The 13,675-nt window shown below is 45.9% G+C and overlaps 1 protein-coding gene across 1 annotated transcript; it reads left to right on the plus strand.

The window, feature by feature from the left end:
* The first annotated feature begins 311 nt into the window (after positions 1-311).
* On the plus strand, positions 312-13,256 carry LOC148119617 (fibroblast growth factor receptor 3-like). The gene is made up of 13 exons (XM_087897281.1): positions 312-643; positions 939-992; positions 3,877-4,046; positions 4,552-4,675; positions 4,757-4,970; positions 6,207-6,328; positions 6,404-6,514; positions 6,593-6,771; positions 6,889-7,011; positions 7,079-7,149; positions 7,382-7,519; positions 7,665-7,770; positions 13,230-13,256. Exons 1-13 carry the CDS (start codon positions 313-315, stop codon positions 13,254-13,256), a joined length of 1,770 nt encoding a protein of 589 aa, XP_087753407.1. The 5' UTR covers position 312.
* Positions 13,257-13,675: the final 419 nt, after the last annotated feature.

Here is a 13,675-nt window from a genome sequence, read left to right on the forward strand (position 1 = left end):
TTTTATTTCTCTCTTATCTGTTTCTTTTTGCTTAATAATTCTAATCATCCCACTGGAATGTGTGAATCCAATCTAGGCTGGTCCTAAGCAGCTGTGTCTCTTCCATATCATCCTTGGAAGACAGCTTCCTCCTACAGGACAGAGACAGAAACCTTAACACACACCACTGACAGAGTTGAGATACCGACACCCTGGGATCTTATTGAAATAGTCTGCCCACTCCCGGTTTAAACATTGTCTGGCAGAATCCTAAGCCCCAGGAACATGCCCCTCACTTGCCTGCCACAGCTTTGCTAGTTTGCAAAGTAAAGTATGGGGCCTTCAGCGTGCTACTGTGAAGAATCTGTTTCACAGCTTTCCATTTCATCCACAGAGGTCCCAGGCCCTGAGCCTAGCCAGCAAGAGCAAGTGGTCTTTGTCAGCGGGGACACCATGGAGCTGGTCTGCTCTCTGCCTGGAGGTGCCTGCACAGGCTGCACTGTCTGGTCTAAGGATGGCACAGAGCTGGTAGCTTCCCACCGCATCCTGGTGGGGCCCCAGAGGTTACAAGTGCTGAACGTCTCTCATGATGATGCTGGAGTCTACACGTGCCAGCAGCAGCTAACTCAGGATGTCCTGTGCCACTTCACTGTGCATGTGACAGGTAAGTTCTTGGTGGCTGGGGCTGACAAATGTGTTGAGCAGCTGCATAGCTAGGGAGGTCAGGGCAGTCCTAGGCAGCATGACTCCAGTATCCCTGGCTCAAGCGTGTTGCTGCCGGTAGTTACCCACATCAGAGGGCGTACACCCCAGTTATGTGCTATTTGAATGAATGGCCTTGCAAAGGCAGTGAGCAGTGGTCCCTAAAGATGGAGAGCAGTGTATTCTGAAAATAGGGAGCAGCAGGTCTCTGGATGTAGGAGTGTCACAGGACCACTGGTTGCTTATAACTATTGCAGATGCTCCATTCTCAGGAAATGATGAAGATGGCGAGAATGTGGCTGAAGACACAGGTAAGATCAGAGCCTAGGCATACTGAGCTGGTCAGGATCAGACTTCTTCCTTCATGTAGTCTTCTTGCTACATGACTAGTACCTAGTAGTCACTGCTACAGGTAGACAGTGTCCGGGGGCAGAGAGGGGGTAGGACTGCTTGGCAGGGATTTTGGTAAGGTTTCTGGTGGGAAGGAACATTACAGGTGTGAGTAAACCAGGCAAGGAGCTCAAGTTGCCACTGGCGAGTACATAGATTCAAGGATTCATGTTGTCTGGGTTTCTTTCCTGCCCAGTTTCCACAATTGTTAAGTCCCAAAGAAATCAAACAGAGGTCTACATTAGTTATAAACTGATCAGCCCATTAGTTCAGGCTTCTTATTAACTCTTACAACTTATATTAGCCCATTATTTTTATCTGAGTTACCCACACGGCTCAGGACCTTTAACAGCAAGGCATTCACATCTTGCTTCTTCTGTGGCTGGGCCAGGACTGCAGAAAGAGCTATTCTCTTCCCAGAATTCTGTTCTCATTGACCTGCCTCTACTTCCTGTCCAGTTGTCCTGCCTATACTTCCTGCCTGGATACTGGCCAATCAGTGTTTTATTAAAATACAATTGAGAGGGTAGAAACCATTGTCCCAGATCAGATTCACAGAATTAGTGGCTGTTGCTGCAGACCAGCAGGAGGGGAGCAGTGCCATGCTGAAGCATACATTGTAAAGGGAGCATCACAGATTTGGTGTGAGTATATGGCAGTGCCCATGTTATGGCCTTGAACCATGGAGAGAGAGGAGAGGGAGAGAGAGATGGAAAGAGAGGGGGGGTACCATCCGTACTACTACGTATATGATTATACTACACATGTAGTGCAGAGCCTTCACTAAAAGACCATCTGTGAGCTGGGCAAGGGCCTGAAGATTTAAACACACAAAGACACACAGACAGAGACATGAGTAATCCTTGAAACAAGAATGCCCTTTTATTGTGTATCAGAGCCACTTATATATGGATGCTTAACTAATAGCCATGCCCCAGGCAAACCCACCAGAAACCACTCTCCTACCATAAGGAACTCCTGAGGATCTCATGCTCAGAGTAGCCACAAACACAGGAAAACAAGTTGTTTTGCTCAGCGCAGCTGCAAGCATAACAAGTTGTTTACAGGAAGTTCAGGGTCTGGGTTCACAGCCCCCAACAGAGAGAGAGAGAGAGAGAAAGAGAGAGAGAGAGAGAGAGAGAGAGAGAGAGAGAGAGAGAGACAACATCATGGGTCAGACATTGTATGTGGCAGTGGTTATGACTCTGAGACTAAGCTGGTGTTAAATGAGTCCTCAGACCACCTGGAACCTTCTGGGGTAGAGTGGACAAAGAGCTGAGAGGAATCAGAGAGACAAACTTAGTGGGAAAACAGGGTAATGAGTCTTATGAGTGTGTGTGGGTGAAGAGAGCAGCTATAGGGTCTTGTTTGAGGTGTCACAACCCTCATAGAAATGGATTTAGATTCTAGGACTGAAGCCAAAAAAGTCCTGAGAAGTGGGTCAGCTTCTCATTTTCCTTTTCAACTTTGGCTATCGGGTTGTTCAGAACAAAATTTCTAACCCAGTTGCTCTCTAGCTTCTGCCCCAACAATTCCCAATGTGTTTGCCCTAATTTCCTGTTTTCTTCTGTCATCCTGGCCTTCCCAGGTTTTATTTAGTGTTTTTGTACCATGAAGGCTTAGGTAAGATGTCTGAAGGGTCACCTTCTTGACCTTACCTGGCATTAGGCAGCATTAAGTCGCTGTAGTCTCCCATTGTGGCACTCTTCTCTCAAGCCTACTGGCCAAATTTGGAGCCTGGAAGGGAAGTTTAGAGCTACCAGGGACACCTCACCAGTGTCTGCACACTTTTCTCCTACTTCATATGGCAGTTCCTCCTCCCAGAGATGCATAGGGCCCTCCGGTTGAGTCACTATGGAAGACCCTGCCCCTGCCTTTGTTCTCTGTTTAGGAAATTTGTTGCCTTCCTCTGCTTCCCCATGAGTCCAAGCAATATGGCATTCTGTTGTTGGTTATTTTTACTCTACTCTTTGGGAGCCCACCACCCAGCTCCCAAATAAACACGTGGAAATTTATTACTTATGATTGTCTGGCCTTAACTTGGCTTATTTCTAACCAACTTTTTTAAACTTAACATTATCCCATCTACCCTTTGCTTCTGGGGTTTTATCTTTCTCTATTCTATATACCTTTCATTACTTCTTACTCTGTGGCTGACTGTGAAACTGGGTGACTGGGCCTTTGCATCCTCCTCTTTTTTTTCTTGTTCCTTCTTAAACTTTCTCCTTCTATTTATCCTCTCTGCCTGTGAGCCCTGCCTATTTTCCTCTCTTGCCCTGCTATTGGTCATTTAGCTCTTTATTAGACCAGACAAAGTAACACAGCTTCACCAAGTTAAGCAAATATAACATAAAAGATTGAAACACATTTTTGCATCATGAAACAACTGTTCCACAACATACAAAAATGTAACATATCTTCAATTGATATTCCACAACAGCATCCTCCACCCAGCCAAGAGGAAGGAGGGAACTCAGTGGAGGGAAAGCATGACCTGCAGGGTACCTGCCTTCACTGGGCACTATACAGACTAACTCAGGTTTGGCATACTGGTGGAATGACCTGGCTTAGTTGCCTCCTGGGATCTACATCCTATTGGGTTCTACTTCCTGGGTACCTACACCTGTGAGCCTGCCTCAAATGGAGAGAATAGCCCAAGACTGAAAGTAGGACAGCTGTGGATGCAGTGTTCAGACAAAGCAAGGGAGTCTCAGTACAGATGAGGGATGAGGCTTGAGGGTGTGTTGGTAGGCGAGCTTTGCAAGGGTGTACTGATTATGCTGTCATGAGTACTTCTGCCATCAGGGGCCCCTTACTGGACTCGGCCAGACCGTATGGATATGAAACTGTTGGCTGTGCCAGCCACCAGCACTGTTCGCTTCCACTGTGCAGCTGCTGGCAACCCCACCCCCTCCATCTCCTGGCTGAAGAATGGCAAGGAATTCCGAGGGGAGCATCGCATGGGGGGCATCAAGGTAAGTCTGGGAAAGGGGCACTGGATACAGAGGGTATAGCCCATATCATTTGTCATAGACAAGCCTCAACAAAAATACCTCCTGCCAGGGTAGGGGCATGAGATTTTAGAAATAGAAGTAAAATGAAAAATAATAAAACTGAAAGCATAGAAAAGTACCAGGAGGGCATTCCAGTGAATACTGAAATTTTCCCTGTTTAGTTTTCTTTATACTTTTATATCCAAATACAAAAGAAGAAGGCAACAAAAGACTTCTTTAACTTGATACAAAGTACAGGTAAAACAGTTAATTTAACATTTTGAGGTGTCAAGTCATTAGCATTTTGTTGTTTAAGTAGCAAAGCCACTTTAGACCAAGTATCCTGAAAGCAATCACTTCCTAGGTAACCTTATATTACAAAAGAAAGAGCAGAAGTATGTTTGCATATCCTAACTCTCTGTCAGATTGAAAATTGGCTCACAGTTTTGGACATCCACAGTCACCCACCTACTAACTTTTCCTGCAGCTTAGGCACCGGCATTGGATCCTGGTCATGGAGAGTGTGGTGCATTCTAATAGTGGCTACTATACCTGCGTGGTTCAGAACAAGTTTGGTAGCATTCAGCAGACTTACACACTGGATGTACTGGGTAAGAGCCAGGCTGGGTGACTAAAGCAGGTCAGCCTTGGGCCATTGGACCCACTGCACCTGACTTGTCTGTGTCTTACAGAGCGCTTCCCACATCAGCCCATTTTGCATGCTGGGCTGCCAGAAAACCAGACAGCCACTCTAGGAAGTGATATAGAGTTCCACTGCAAGGTGTACAGCGATGCCCAGCCACGCATCCAGTGGCTGAAGCATGTTGAGGTGAATGGCATCAAGATAGGCCCGGATGTTAAGCCCTATGTCACCGTACTCAAGGTGGGCTCTGTTTTTGGCTGCTGGTTGGGTGGATGGGTTAGCTAGAAGTGCCTTGGCCCTGGTCCTTAAGTTCCTCTTTGGCTGAGGAATACCTTGGGACTGAGACCCAGGTGTTGGAGTTTCTGGGAAGGGGCACCTGAGTCTCAGAACTTATCACCTGTTCTGAGCTCCAGGTAGGCTCTGCATTACTTGTGCCCCCCCCCACATAGGACTTGTTTCCCTGTTTGCTCTGAGGCTTGGGCCTACAGAAGGATTTTCTTGGGTGATAGTTGTGGTGGCTCAGGACAGGAGGATGTCTGCTGAACCAGTACCCTCTGACATCAGAGTACTGACTGTTCACTCTCCAGCTGCCTCCACTGTAGCACTAGCTCCACCCTGCCTTGACGGACACTTCCTGCCTCCCTTTGCCTGTAGCTTTGCTTCATAACCTCAAGTGGGGGCCACTTAATAGTGAGTTTGGACTTTGCAACACAGGAAAGAAAAATATACTTTGAGAGACTTGGAGGTCTGGAGTCTCCCAATGTTGACAATAACTTTCACTTCACACCTGAGCAACAGGTGACTGAAAGTATATACCAAGTTTTGATCTCTCTGTTGTGCCTTGAACCTCCTAAAGTCTCAGCAGTACCTGAGGCCTGTTAGTACTCATTTCTCTGCAGTCAAATTAACTGACCCTTCCCTGTTCCTATCCTCCACATGGATCCCACATTGCTCAAAACAACTCTGAGTCTTCAGTCACCACTGTTTGAGCATCCCTCTTCTTGGCCCTACATACTGCCTCTCATGGACTTGACCTTGCCACTCCTGGGAGTTAAACCACCTCAACCCTTTCCCAATGCCCAGAATTCATTGTCTGGCACCAACCTATCCCCAATAATCTAAGCAGGTGACCTCCATGAACTCTGATATACCCTTGGTCTGCATCATCCACCCATTTTCAAGAGAATGTACTGTAATGGCCAATATTTCTGAGCTTGAGCTGCTAGCCATTCCAAAGTGGGAAATATCTAGAACTTGGTCAGTGCTGGTGGGGTTTTATGTATACTTGGAGGAGATTCTGTGGCTGGGGGCTAGATGGCTACCAGGCAGACGCCTGTTGGAGGTGGGATGAAATACTCCTGAGGTGGGGTCCAGGGTGAGACTCGGGTTACTCTGTCTTCATAAGCAAAAGCCCATTGCCAGCTATGGATACAGAGGCAAAGAGCCATGAGGGCTGAGGGTCCTAGGCACATACTCACTGCCTCTGCTTCTTTGGACAGGCTGACACTTGGCAATTCTCTAGGAGAAGGCTGCTTTGGCCAGGTCTTTATGGCAGAGGCTATTGGCTTTAACATGGACAACACTGTCAAGCCTGTCACTGTGGCTGTGAAAATGCTGAAAGGTGAGGAGGGAGAGAAGTAACACAGGGCCTATGGAGCTGTAGGGCTACCACCTGACATTCCCACTTTCAACACAGATGATGCCAATGACCAGGACTTGTTGGACCTGGTGTCTGAGATGGAGATGATGAAAGTTATTGGCAAGCACAAGAATATTATCAACCTGCTGGGGGCCTGCACACAGGGTGGTAAGTATAGCAGATGGGTGGACAGTTAGATCGGGACTCCTGAGTCACACAACATCTTTGAGGTGCCTGTGCTTCCAGGGCCATTCTTTGTGCTGATGGAGTATTCAGCCAAGGGCAACCTCCGGGAGTTCCTGTGGGCACAAAGGCCCCTAAGCATGGAATACTGTGATGCCTCCAGGCTGCCAGAAAAACAGCTTACCTGCAAAGACCTAGTGTCCTGTGCCTATCGAGGTATGGAGTACCTGGCTTCTCAGAAGGTGAGCAGAGCTGGGGCACAGGCCAGGTAGGGTCTTTCTGAGTGGAAGAGTGGATGTCAAGTTTGCTTAGGCTAGGGAGAGGTCAGTTTAGCACAGGTTCCTTTCATGCCTCCTCAGTGTATTCACAGAGACTTGGCTGCCCGAAACATGTTGGTGACTGAGGACAATGTGATGAAGATTGCAGATTTTGGCCTGGCCCATGATATGTACAATCTAGAATACTACAAGAAGACCACAAATGTGAGCCCCATTCCAGGGTGGTGGGTATGCAGTGCTCCACCAGGGCAAAAACTCTCCCTCTGCCTAGGGCTGGCTACCTGTGAAGTGGATGGCACAAGAGTCCCTGTTTGACCGAGTCTACATCCACCAGAGTGATGTGTGTGTGTCCTAATATAGGATGGGGATGGCAAGACCCAAGTCACACCTATAACAGCCTTTAGGTTCCTGGCCCTCTCAGGCTGTGTTCTGTCCCCTCATTTGGGCCAACAGCATAGCCCTGCTGTCCCTCTCATCCACACACCCCTCCTTGCCCATTGGTAATCTGTCCGGTTGTAGAACCGTTACAGTAATTGACCAGGAGTAACAGGCCACTGCCCTCACTCCCATACAGGTGGCCCTTTGGAGTCCTGCTCTGGGAGATCTTTACACTGTGGGGCTCACCATATCCTGGCATTCCAGAGGAAGAGCTTTTCAAGCTATTGAAAGAGGGCTACTGCATGGACAAGCCTGCCAACTGCACACATGACCTGTGAGCAAAGCATTCCTTACTCACTCCTCTAACTAGTCCCTGGAAGTGGCTGGTTTCCTACCAGGGCCCCTGGTAGGAGGCTGGTAGCCTAGGGTGAGATGGGGATGGACAACAAGCTAAGAAACCACCGCCATATTTGTCACAGGTATGTGATCACGCAGGAATGTTGGCATGCAGTGCCTTCACAGAGGCCCACCTTCAAGCTTCTGGTAGAGGGTTTAGATGGCATCCTCACTGTGACATCAACCGATGTAAGTACCACTCAATCCTGCCCTCTCTGCCTTCTCTGATTCCTGTGCGGGCTGCTCCTCCAAGTTCCAGTGATGAGGTGGGCCTTCAAGGGCCAACCTGAACATAGATGGCCGTGGGATCAAGGGGATGCATACTAACACAGTCCTATGACCTTTTCTACCAACAGGTATACCTGGACCTATCAATGCCTTTTGAGCAGAGCTTGCCAGGTGATGAGGATACCAGGAACCCCAGTTCCTTAGAGATAACTGTTCACCCACGACCTGCTGCCCCCAACCCAACCCAAGAATTGAAGGCCTCAGATGTGAGGGGTCAAGAATCCCATAGACCAAGCCCCAGTTAATGTTTATGTATATAAAATGTATTGAGTCTTTACAAGTTGTATTTGCTGTAGGGTAAACACTTCTTATGTGACACTTCCTCATTTTATAGTATTGACTATTATGTTTCAAACCTAGTAAGAAAAAGCAGTAAATTTACTCTTGATATTTTTTGTACTGTTACTGAGCCCTTGACTTTGGTGGCTGTCTCTTGCCTATAAGCTAGCAATGCTAGGACAATGTCTCAGGGTAACTTTTCTTAGAGCACAGCATATGGTTTGTCAGCCCACATTGACAGATATAGTTTTGTTAATGCAAACAACTTACTTTCCAAAAAAGTAAAGAGATAACCAGTTCTGATTCCCACCTGTTCCACTTACTGATGGAGGAGTGTTAACTGTCTATGTGTTACTTTCATTGGTCAATAAAGAAACTGCCTTGGCCTTTTTGATAGGCCAGCCCTTAGGTGGGTGAAGTAGACAGAACAGAATTGTGGGAGAAAGAAAGCAGAGGCAGGCAGACTCCATAGCTCTCCTCTTCGAGATGGACACCAGTTAGAATCGTCCTGGTAAGCCACAGTCAAGTGGCAATACACATTAATAGAAATGGGTTGAATCAATATGTAAGAGCTAGCCAATATGAGGTTATAACTAATGGACCAGGCAGTGTTTAAAAGAATATAGTTTCTGTGTAATTATTTCAGGGGTAAGCTAGCTGGGATCTGGGCGGGAACACAGCCCGCCATTCCTTATTTCTACAGAGTACAACAGCCTACCTTCCATTCTGGTGTCTGTCCAGCTCTGTCCTCACTCTCTGGTGGGACTGGTTGTGAGATTTGTCTCTGTGCGGGGTAGGGGTTAATAACTGCTGAGGAATCTGAGCTGTTGACTGGTCCCTAGTGCAAAGTGCTGGACTCAGGCCACAAAGGACTAATTGTCTTACCTTTTCCTTCCCAGTGTGTGGGCAGCTGGGCTTGGACATGCTTGTCTGTGACCTAAACTACCTGGCAGAGCCTCAGGGTTACCAGTTTAGAGGTTCCAAAGAGGATTCAAGAGAGTTAGTGTCCATAGGAGGGTACCATGGGGGTGTGAAGGATGTACTCAGACTATCCAGCTCCCTGACTGCCTTGCCAGAGGAAGGATCCTATGAGGACACAGTATGCTCAGATATATGTAGTAACTTCTGTGGGAAGGAAGGTAGGCAAAATCCATGGTTTAAACAGTATACACTGATAGGGAATGCCTTTAATCCCAACACTTGGTCTATGAGACCAGTTTGTTCTACATGACAAGTTCTAGGACAGCCAGATCTATGTAGAGAAGAAGCTGTAGGTCTGGATGTTGGTTGGTTCCCCCACAGCAACCAAACAAGGGGCACCAGACAGCTTCATACCAAGGACTCAGAGCCATGAAGATACCTGGTGACAGTGAACAGGCAGGAGGAAGTAGTTAAACAACCTGAGCCTCCTACTCAAATTTCCCAAGTCCTATTGAAGTTAGGTTCCTTCTGCTGTGTCTGGTTTCCTCTGATCAAGAGGAGTTTCTCTACCCAGATGCCTTGCCTTTTGAACATGGGTTGTGATAATGACAGTCAATTTTCTTGTTTGCTCTGGGTACTACTGGGAATAGGCTGGTTCCCAGTCTGACACTCTTGCTTGCTAACATTGGCCTGTGGCTGGCCATCATCCTGGGTTGGCTATGGAGACTCATCTGGTTGCATCTGTCTTACCCTCAGTGATTAAAGTACCTACTGTAGCAATTTGCCAAAAAGGCAATCTATGTTCTGTGGGAATGTTGCATTTTTTTGATATCTAGGACTTCCCGCCTTGATTGACTTCCACATATAACTTTGTCCAGCTGTCCCCAGTGACTGGGGTTCTGAGCATTTGATCTATCACCACTGGGACCCAAACCTTGCTCTTAGCCTGGGGAAAGAGCACATTGGGGTAAGGTATTGTCAGATTGGTGTGTGGAGTTGGGGGTTCATAATGGGGGAAGGACTATGCATACATCCATGTGTATCTACTGTCAGGGTCACAGGTATAATTTATGACATTTCTTTTTATTAATTGTTGTTACATGCATGTGTATATGCACGCAATTATATATTGCTAACTGTAAACCAGTCATTCTGTATAGCTAGCAAGTTTGTTTTCAGGACTGGCTATTTGATAATGGATATCCAATTTGTGTGCTCTTCCTTGGGCTCAGAAAGTTCTATAAAAAGATGAAGGAGGTTACTAAGACTTAGGCATTAAACCATGGCTGGGAAAACTGAAACTGACAAGATTAATAAGGCCCTTCCCCTCCCAAGATTATATAGGTGCTGAACAGGACAGCTGAAATCATGAGTCATGCAGAGATATTCAGGCTTCTGGTTTTCATGAATCACCCATTTTAATATGAGCCTTGGTGGTGTTGTTGCATTTGAATCGTTCAGTAAGTAATCCCTTACCTGTACTCCTGTTAATTAACTTCAATAAACTCATTAATTTGAGGGACTAGGAATTGTACTGTCTTTCCTGGGAGGCAGTCAGGTAATGAAAGGGGGAACTGGTAAATAATACCAAAGGTCAATTTCTAGATTCCTTTTGATTTTCTGTCCAGATACATTGCAGGAGGGTCGTGTTACCATCAGCACAGATACAAAAGCATAGTGGGCTTTTTCTTCTACCAGAAAGCTCCCTCTCCTAGCTCTTTGGTTCAGTCCAGATAGATATGTTCAAGGTTAGTTCTGAAGATGTTCACCTGAAGCTGCAGGTGGTCTTAACTCTTGTGAGTTAACTATGGCTATGTCATGTCCAAAAGACAACATTTCACAGCACATCACTTCAGCATTTTGAGGTTTCGAGGCTTTGCATTTATGGCTGCCTACTACAGAAAGAAGAACCTCTGACCAAGATTTTGAGGTAAAGAGATCTATTTGTAGAAATAGAAATATCTACAAAGCAGTTACTAGTGGCATAATCTTAAAGGGCTATGACCCTTCCAGCCATGGTCTTCTGATCAGGTACTGTATACGGTACTAATTTTCTTTTATTGTGCAGATCAGAAGGAAACTAATTACATGCTAACTCTCATGTCACTGTTGCACCAGTGATTTCTTTCATATTTTCTTGTCTTTTAATGAAAAGTTTTAATTTCATGAGATCTTATTTGTTAATTTTTTGTCTCATTTCCTATCAGATGAGGGTCCTATTCAAAAAACCCTTACCTGTGCTTAGAAGTGGGAATATTTTCTCTACCATGTCCTTTGGCATTTTCAGGGTATCAGGTCTCATTCTGACATCCATGACCCATTTGATGCAAAGTCTGTGTGGTAGAAGATAAGGGACAGTGTTTCATTTTCTGTATACTGAAAACAGATTTTCACAATCATATCTGAGACAGTATCTTCAAATGCAAACATATATATATAATGAAACACAAATACATAAGCAACATTGCACTAGATACTCAGGAGAGTATTCTGGTTATCAAATGTAATAGGCGGTCAAGCTCTGAGCACTCAGGCGAAGGCATGGCAACCACTTGCATTAGAATAAATTTACTTCCTAATGTGAGCAAAGGATCCCACTTATAAACCACATAACACGAGGAACATCAGCACCACAAACCACATAAAGATTCTTTGGGAAGCTGGATGGAGCTGGTGGCAAATGCTTGTCATCCTTGAAAGGAGGAGGCAGAGAGGAGTCCTACCAGGTGTTCAAGGGCAACTTCTGTTATAGAGCAACATGTGCTATGAGAGATTCTTAAAATGCCAATGGGCTCAGTAACTTTCACTTTCCTATGCTGAGCAGTAGGCTAGAAATCTTGGTAGCTTGTAGAAACTGCTGGAACCAACACCATTGCTTGTTCTCTTGGTCAAGTGCATTGACAAAAACAAAGCCAAAACTCATCTGCCACTGTTTTGCTTTATTCTTTTGAGACTGGAGCCCTAGATGGGGCTGGCCTCAAATACTTGCATCTATTCTGTCAGTCTCTGCAGGGCTGGGACTCAGGCAGGAATTGCACCCATCACCTCTGAATCTTCATAGAGGACATCTCACCCTCATGAGAACATGGGCTGTGAGGAGTCACCAGACTCTGAGGTGATGATGGTCTACCAGCTGTGAGACCCACTTGTCAGAGGCCCTGAGTCAGGTCTCCATGGCCTGGGGGCTGCTCTCACCATGCTGAATTTCACAGACCTCTTCTTTCACTGCCTCAGCAGTTCCTCAGCAGCTCTTTTAACAGTCTCTAGTGTGCACATGCTCAGTGTTCCAGACTGAACGCACATGTTGTGAGGGGCAGGGGGTGGAACACTCCCGCCCTAGTTTCTCATTGGGCCAGAGTACCTCTGATATGGGCTTAAACCACATGTTATTTATAATGGATGTGTTTTGTGTCACTCTATTTGGAGGCTGGCACTTTCTGATGGGATGTAGTGTTGGTGGAAAGGATCTGGAGCATCTCAAGTGGAACAATTCTTAAGGAGTATCTGAACACTGGGGTCTGAATATTGCAGGCCTCTGGCTCCACACAGGAAAAGTGAGACACTCCGGCCTCCCTGGCCTACTCATGAGTGACAAGGGAGGGCCTTGTGGTCAGCACTGCACACCTATCATCCCACAGTTCTTGCTCTGCTTCTCTTCACCTCATCTCACCTCATCTCATTTCTCCCAGCTTCACAACAGCTGGACCACAAAACCTCTTTGGCCATGTATGGGAGGCTACCATATAGCTCTGCTTTCTTGCAAAGAGGAGAAAATTAAAATGAAAAGTGGCTAGTCAGTTTCTGAAAATCTCACAGCTTCTAGTATATGACAGGGACCCTACCCACATCAAGTCCTCACATAGGTAGAATAGACTTTGCTACAACTCTGCAGAGCTGGCCAAGGCCTATTGTGTCTAGTCCCACTAAGGAAGTGGTGCCTGATGTTGATTCTGTACCAGGTCATCAACTTGATGTTCCTGTGGCTCAGCATGGACAGGGAGCTTGCATCACTCAGCCTGCACCCATATCATTCCCCGGCCCCAGTGATTTGATAAACATTAGGAATGTAGAATGACATAGTCTCTCTTGCCTGAGAAATAACAAAAGCATAAGTTCGAGTGATTTTTATGATAATTAAAATAGGAACTCTCAGGCAGAAGGAAAAAGAGAAAAAGGTTGTATCCTGATAAACAGATTTTTAAAAAATCTACTGTGAGGTTTCTAAGTTCTACCTTGTCTCTTCCATCAGGTTCACTTTTAGGACTGAAGGAGTTGTCAAACCAGTTGCCAAGATAGGGAAATGGTTTGGAACTGGAGATAATGTTTAAAGGAGGATGCATGTGCCACTTTCATCAAAGTGTCTTATTCAGAACTTAGTCCCTGCAAATTTCAACTCTATATCAGCATGACACTATGAAAGGCACAAATACAAGGTTTTGAGAGAGAGGAAACTGGAAGATACGTTAGGCCTTATTTAAGCTCTGTAGTTGCTTCTAGAGAGGGCAACCCATTAGTAGCTATATAAGCTCAAATTACATGTCCATTATAAATGCAAATTATATACATCTGACAATCCACTTTGAGAAGCACATTTTATTGGGTATGG

The sequence above is a fragment of the Myodes glareolus genome, chromosome 16, assembly GCF_982192425.1.
Source record: "Myodes glareolus chromosome 16, mMyoGla1.1, whole genome shotgun sequence".
NCBI lineage: Eukaryota > Metazoa > Chordata > Mammalia > Rodentia > Cricetidae > Myodes > Myodes glareolus.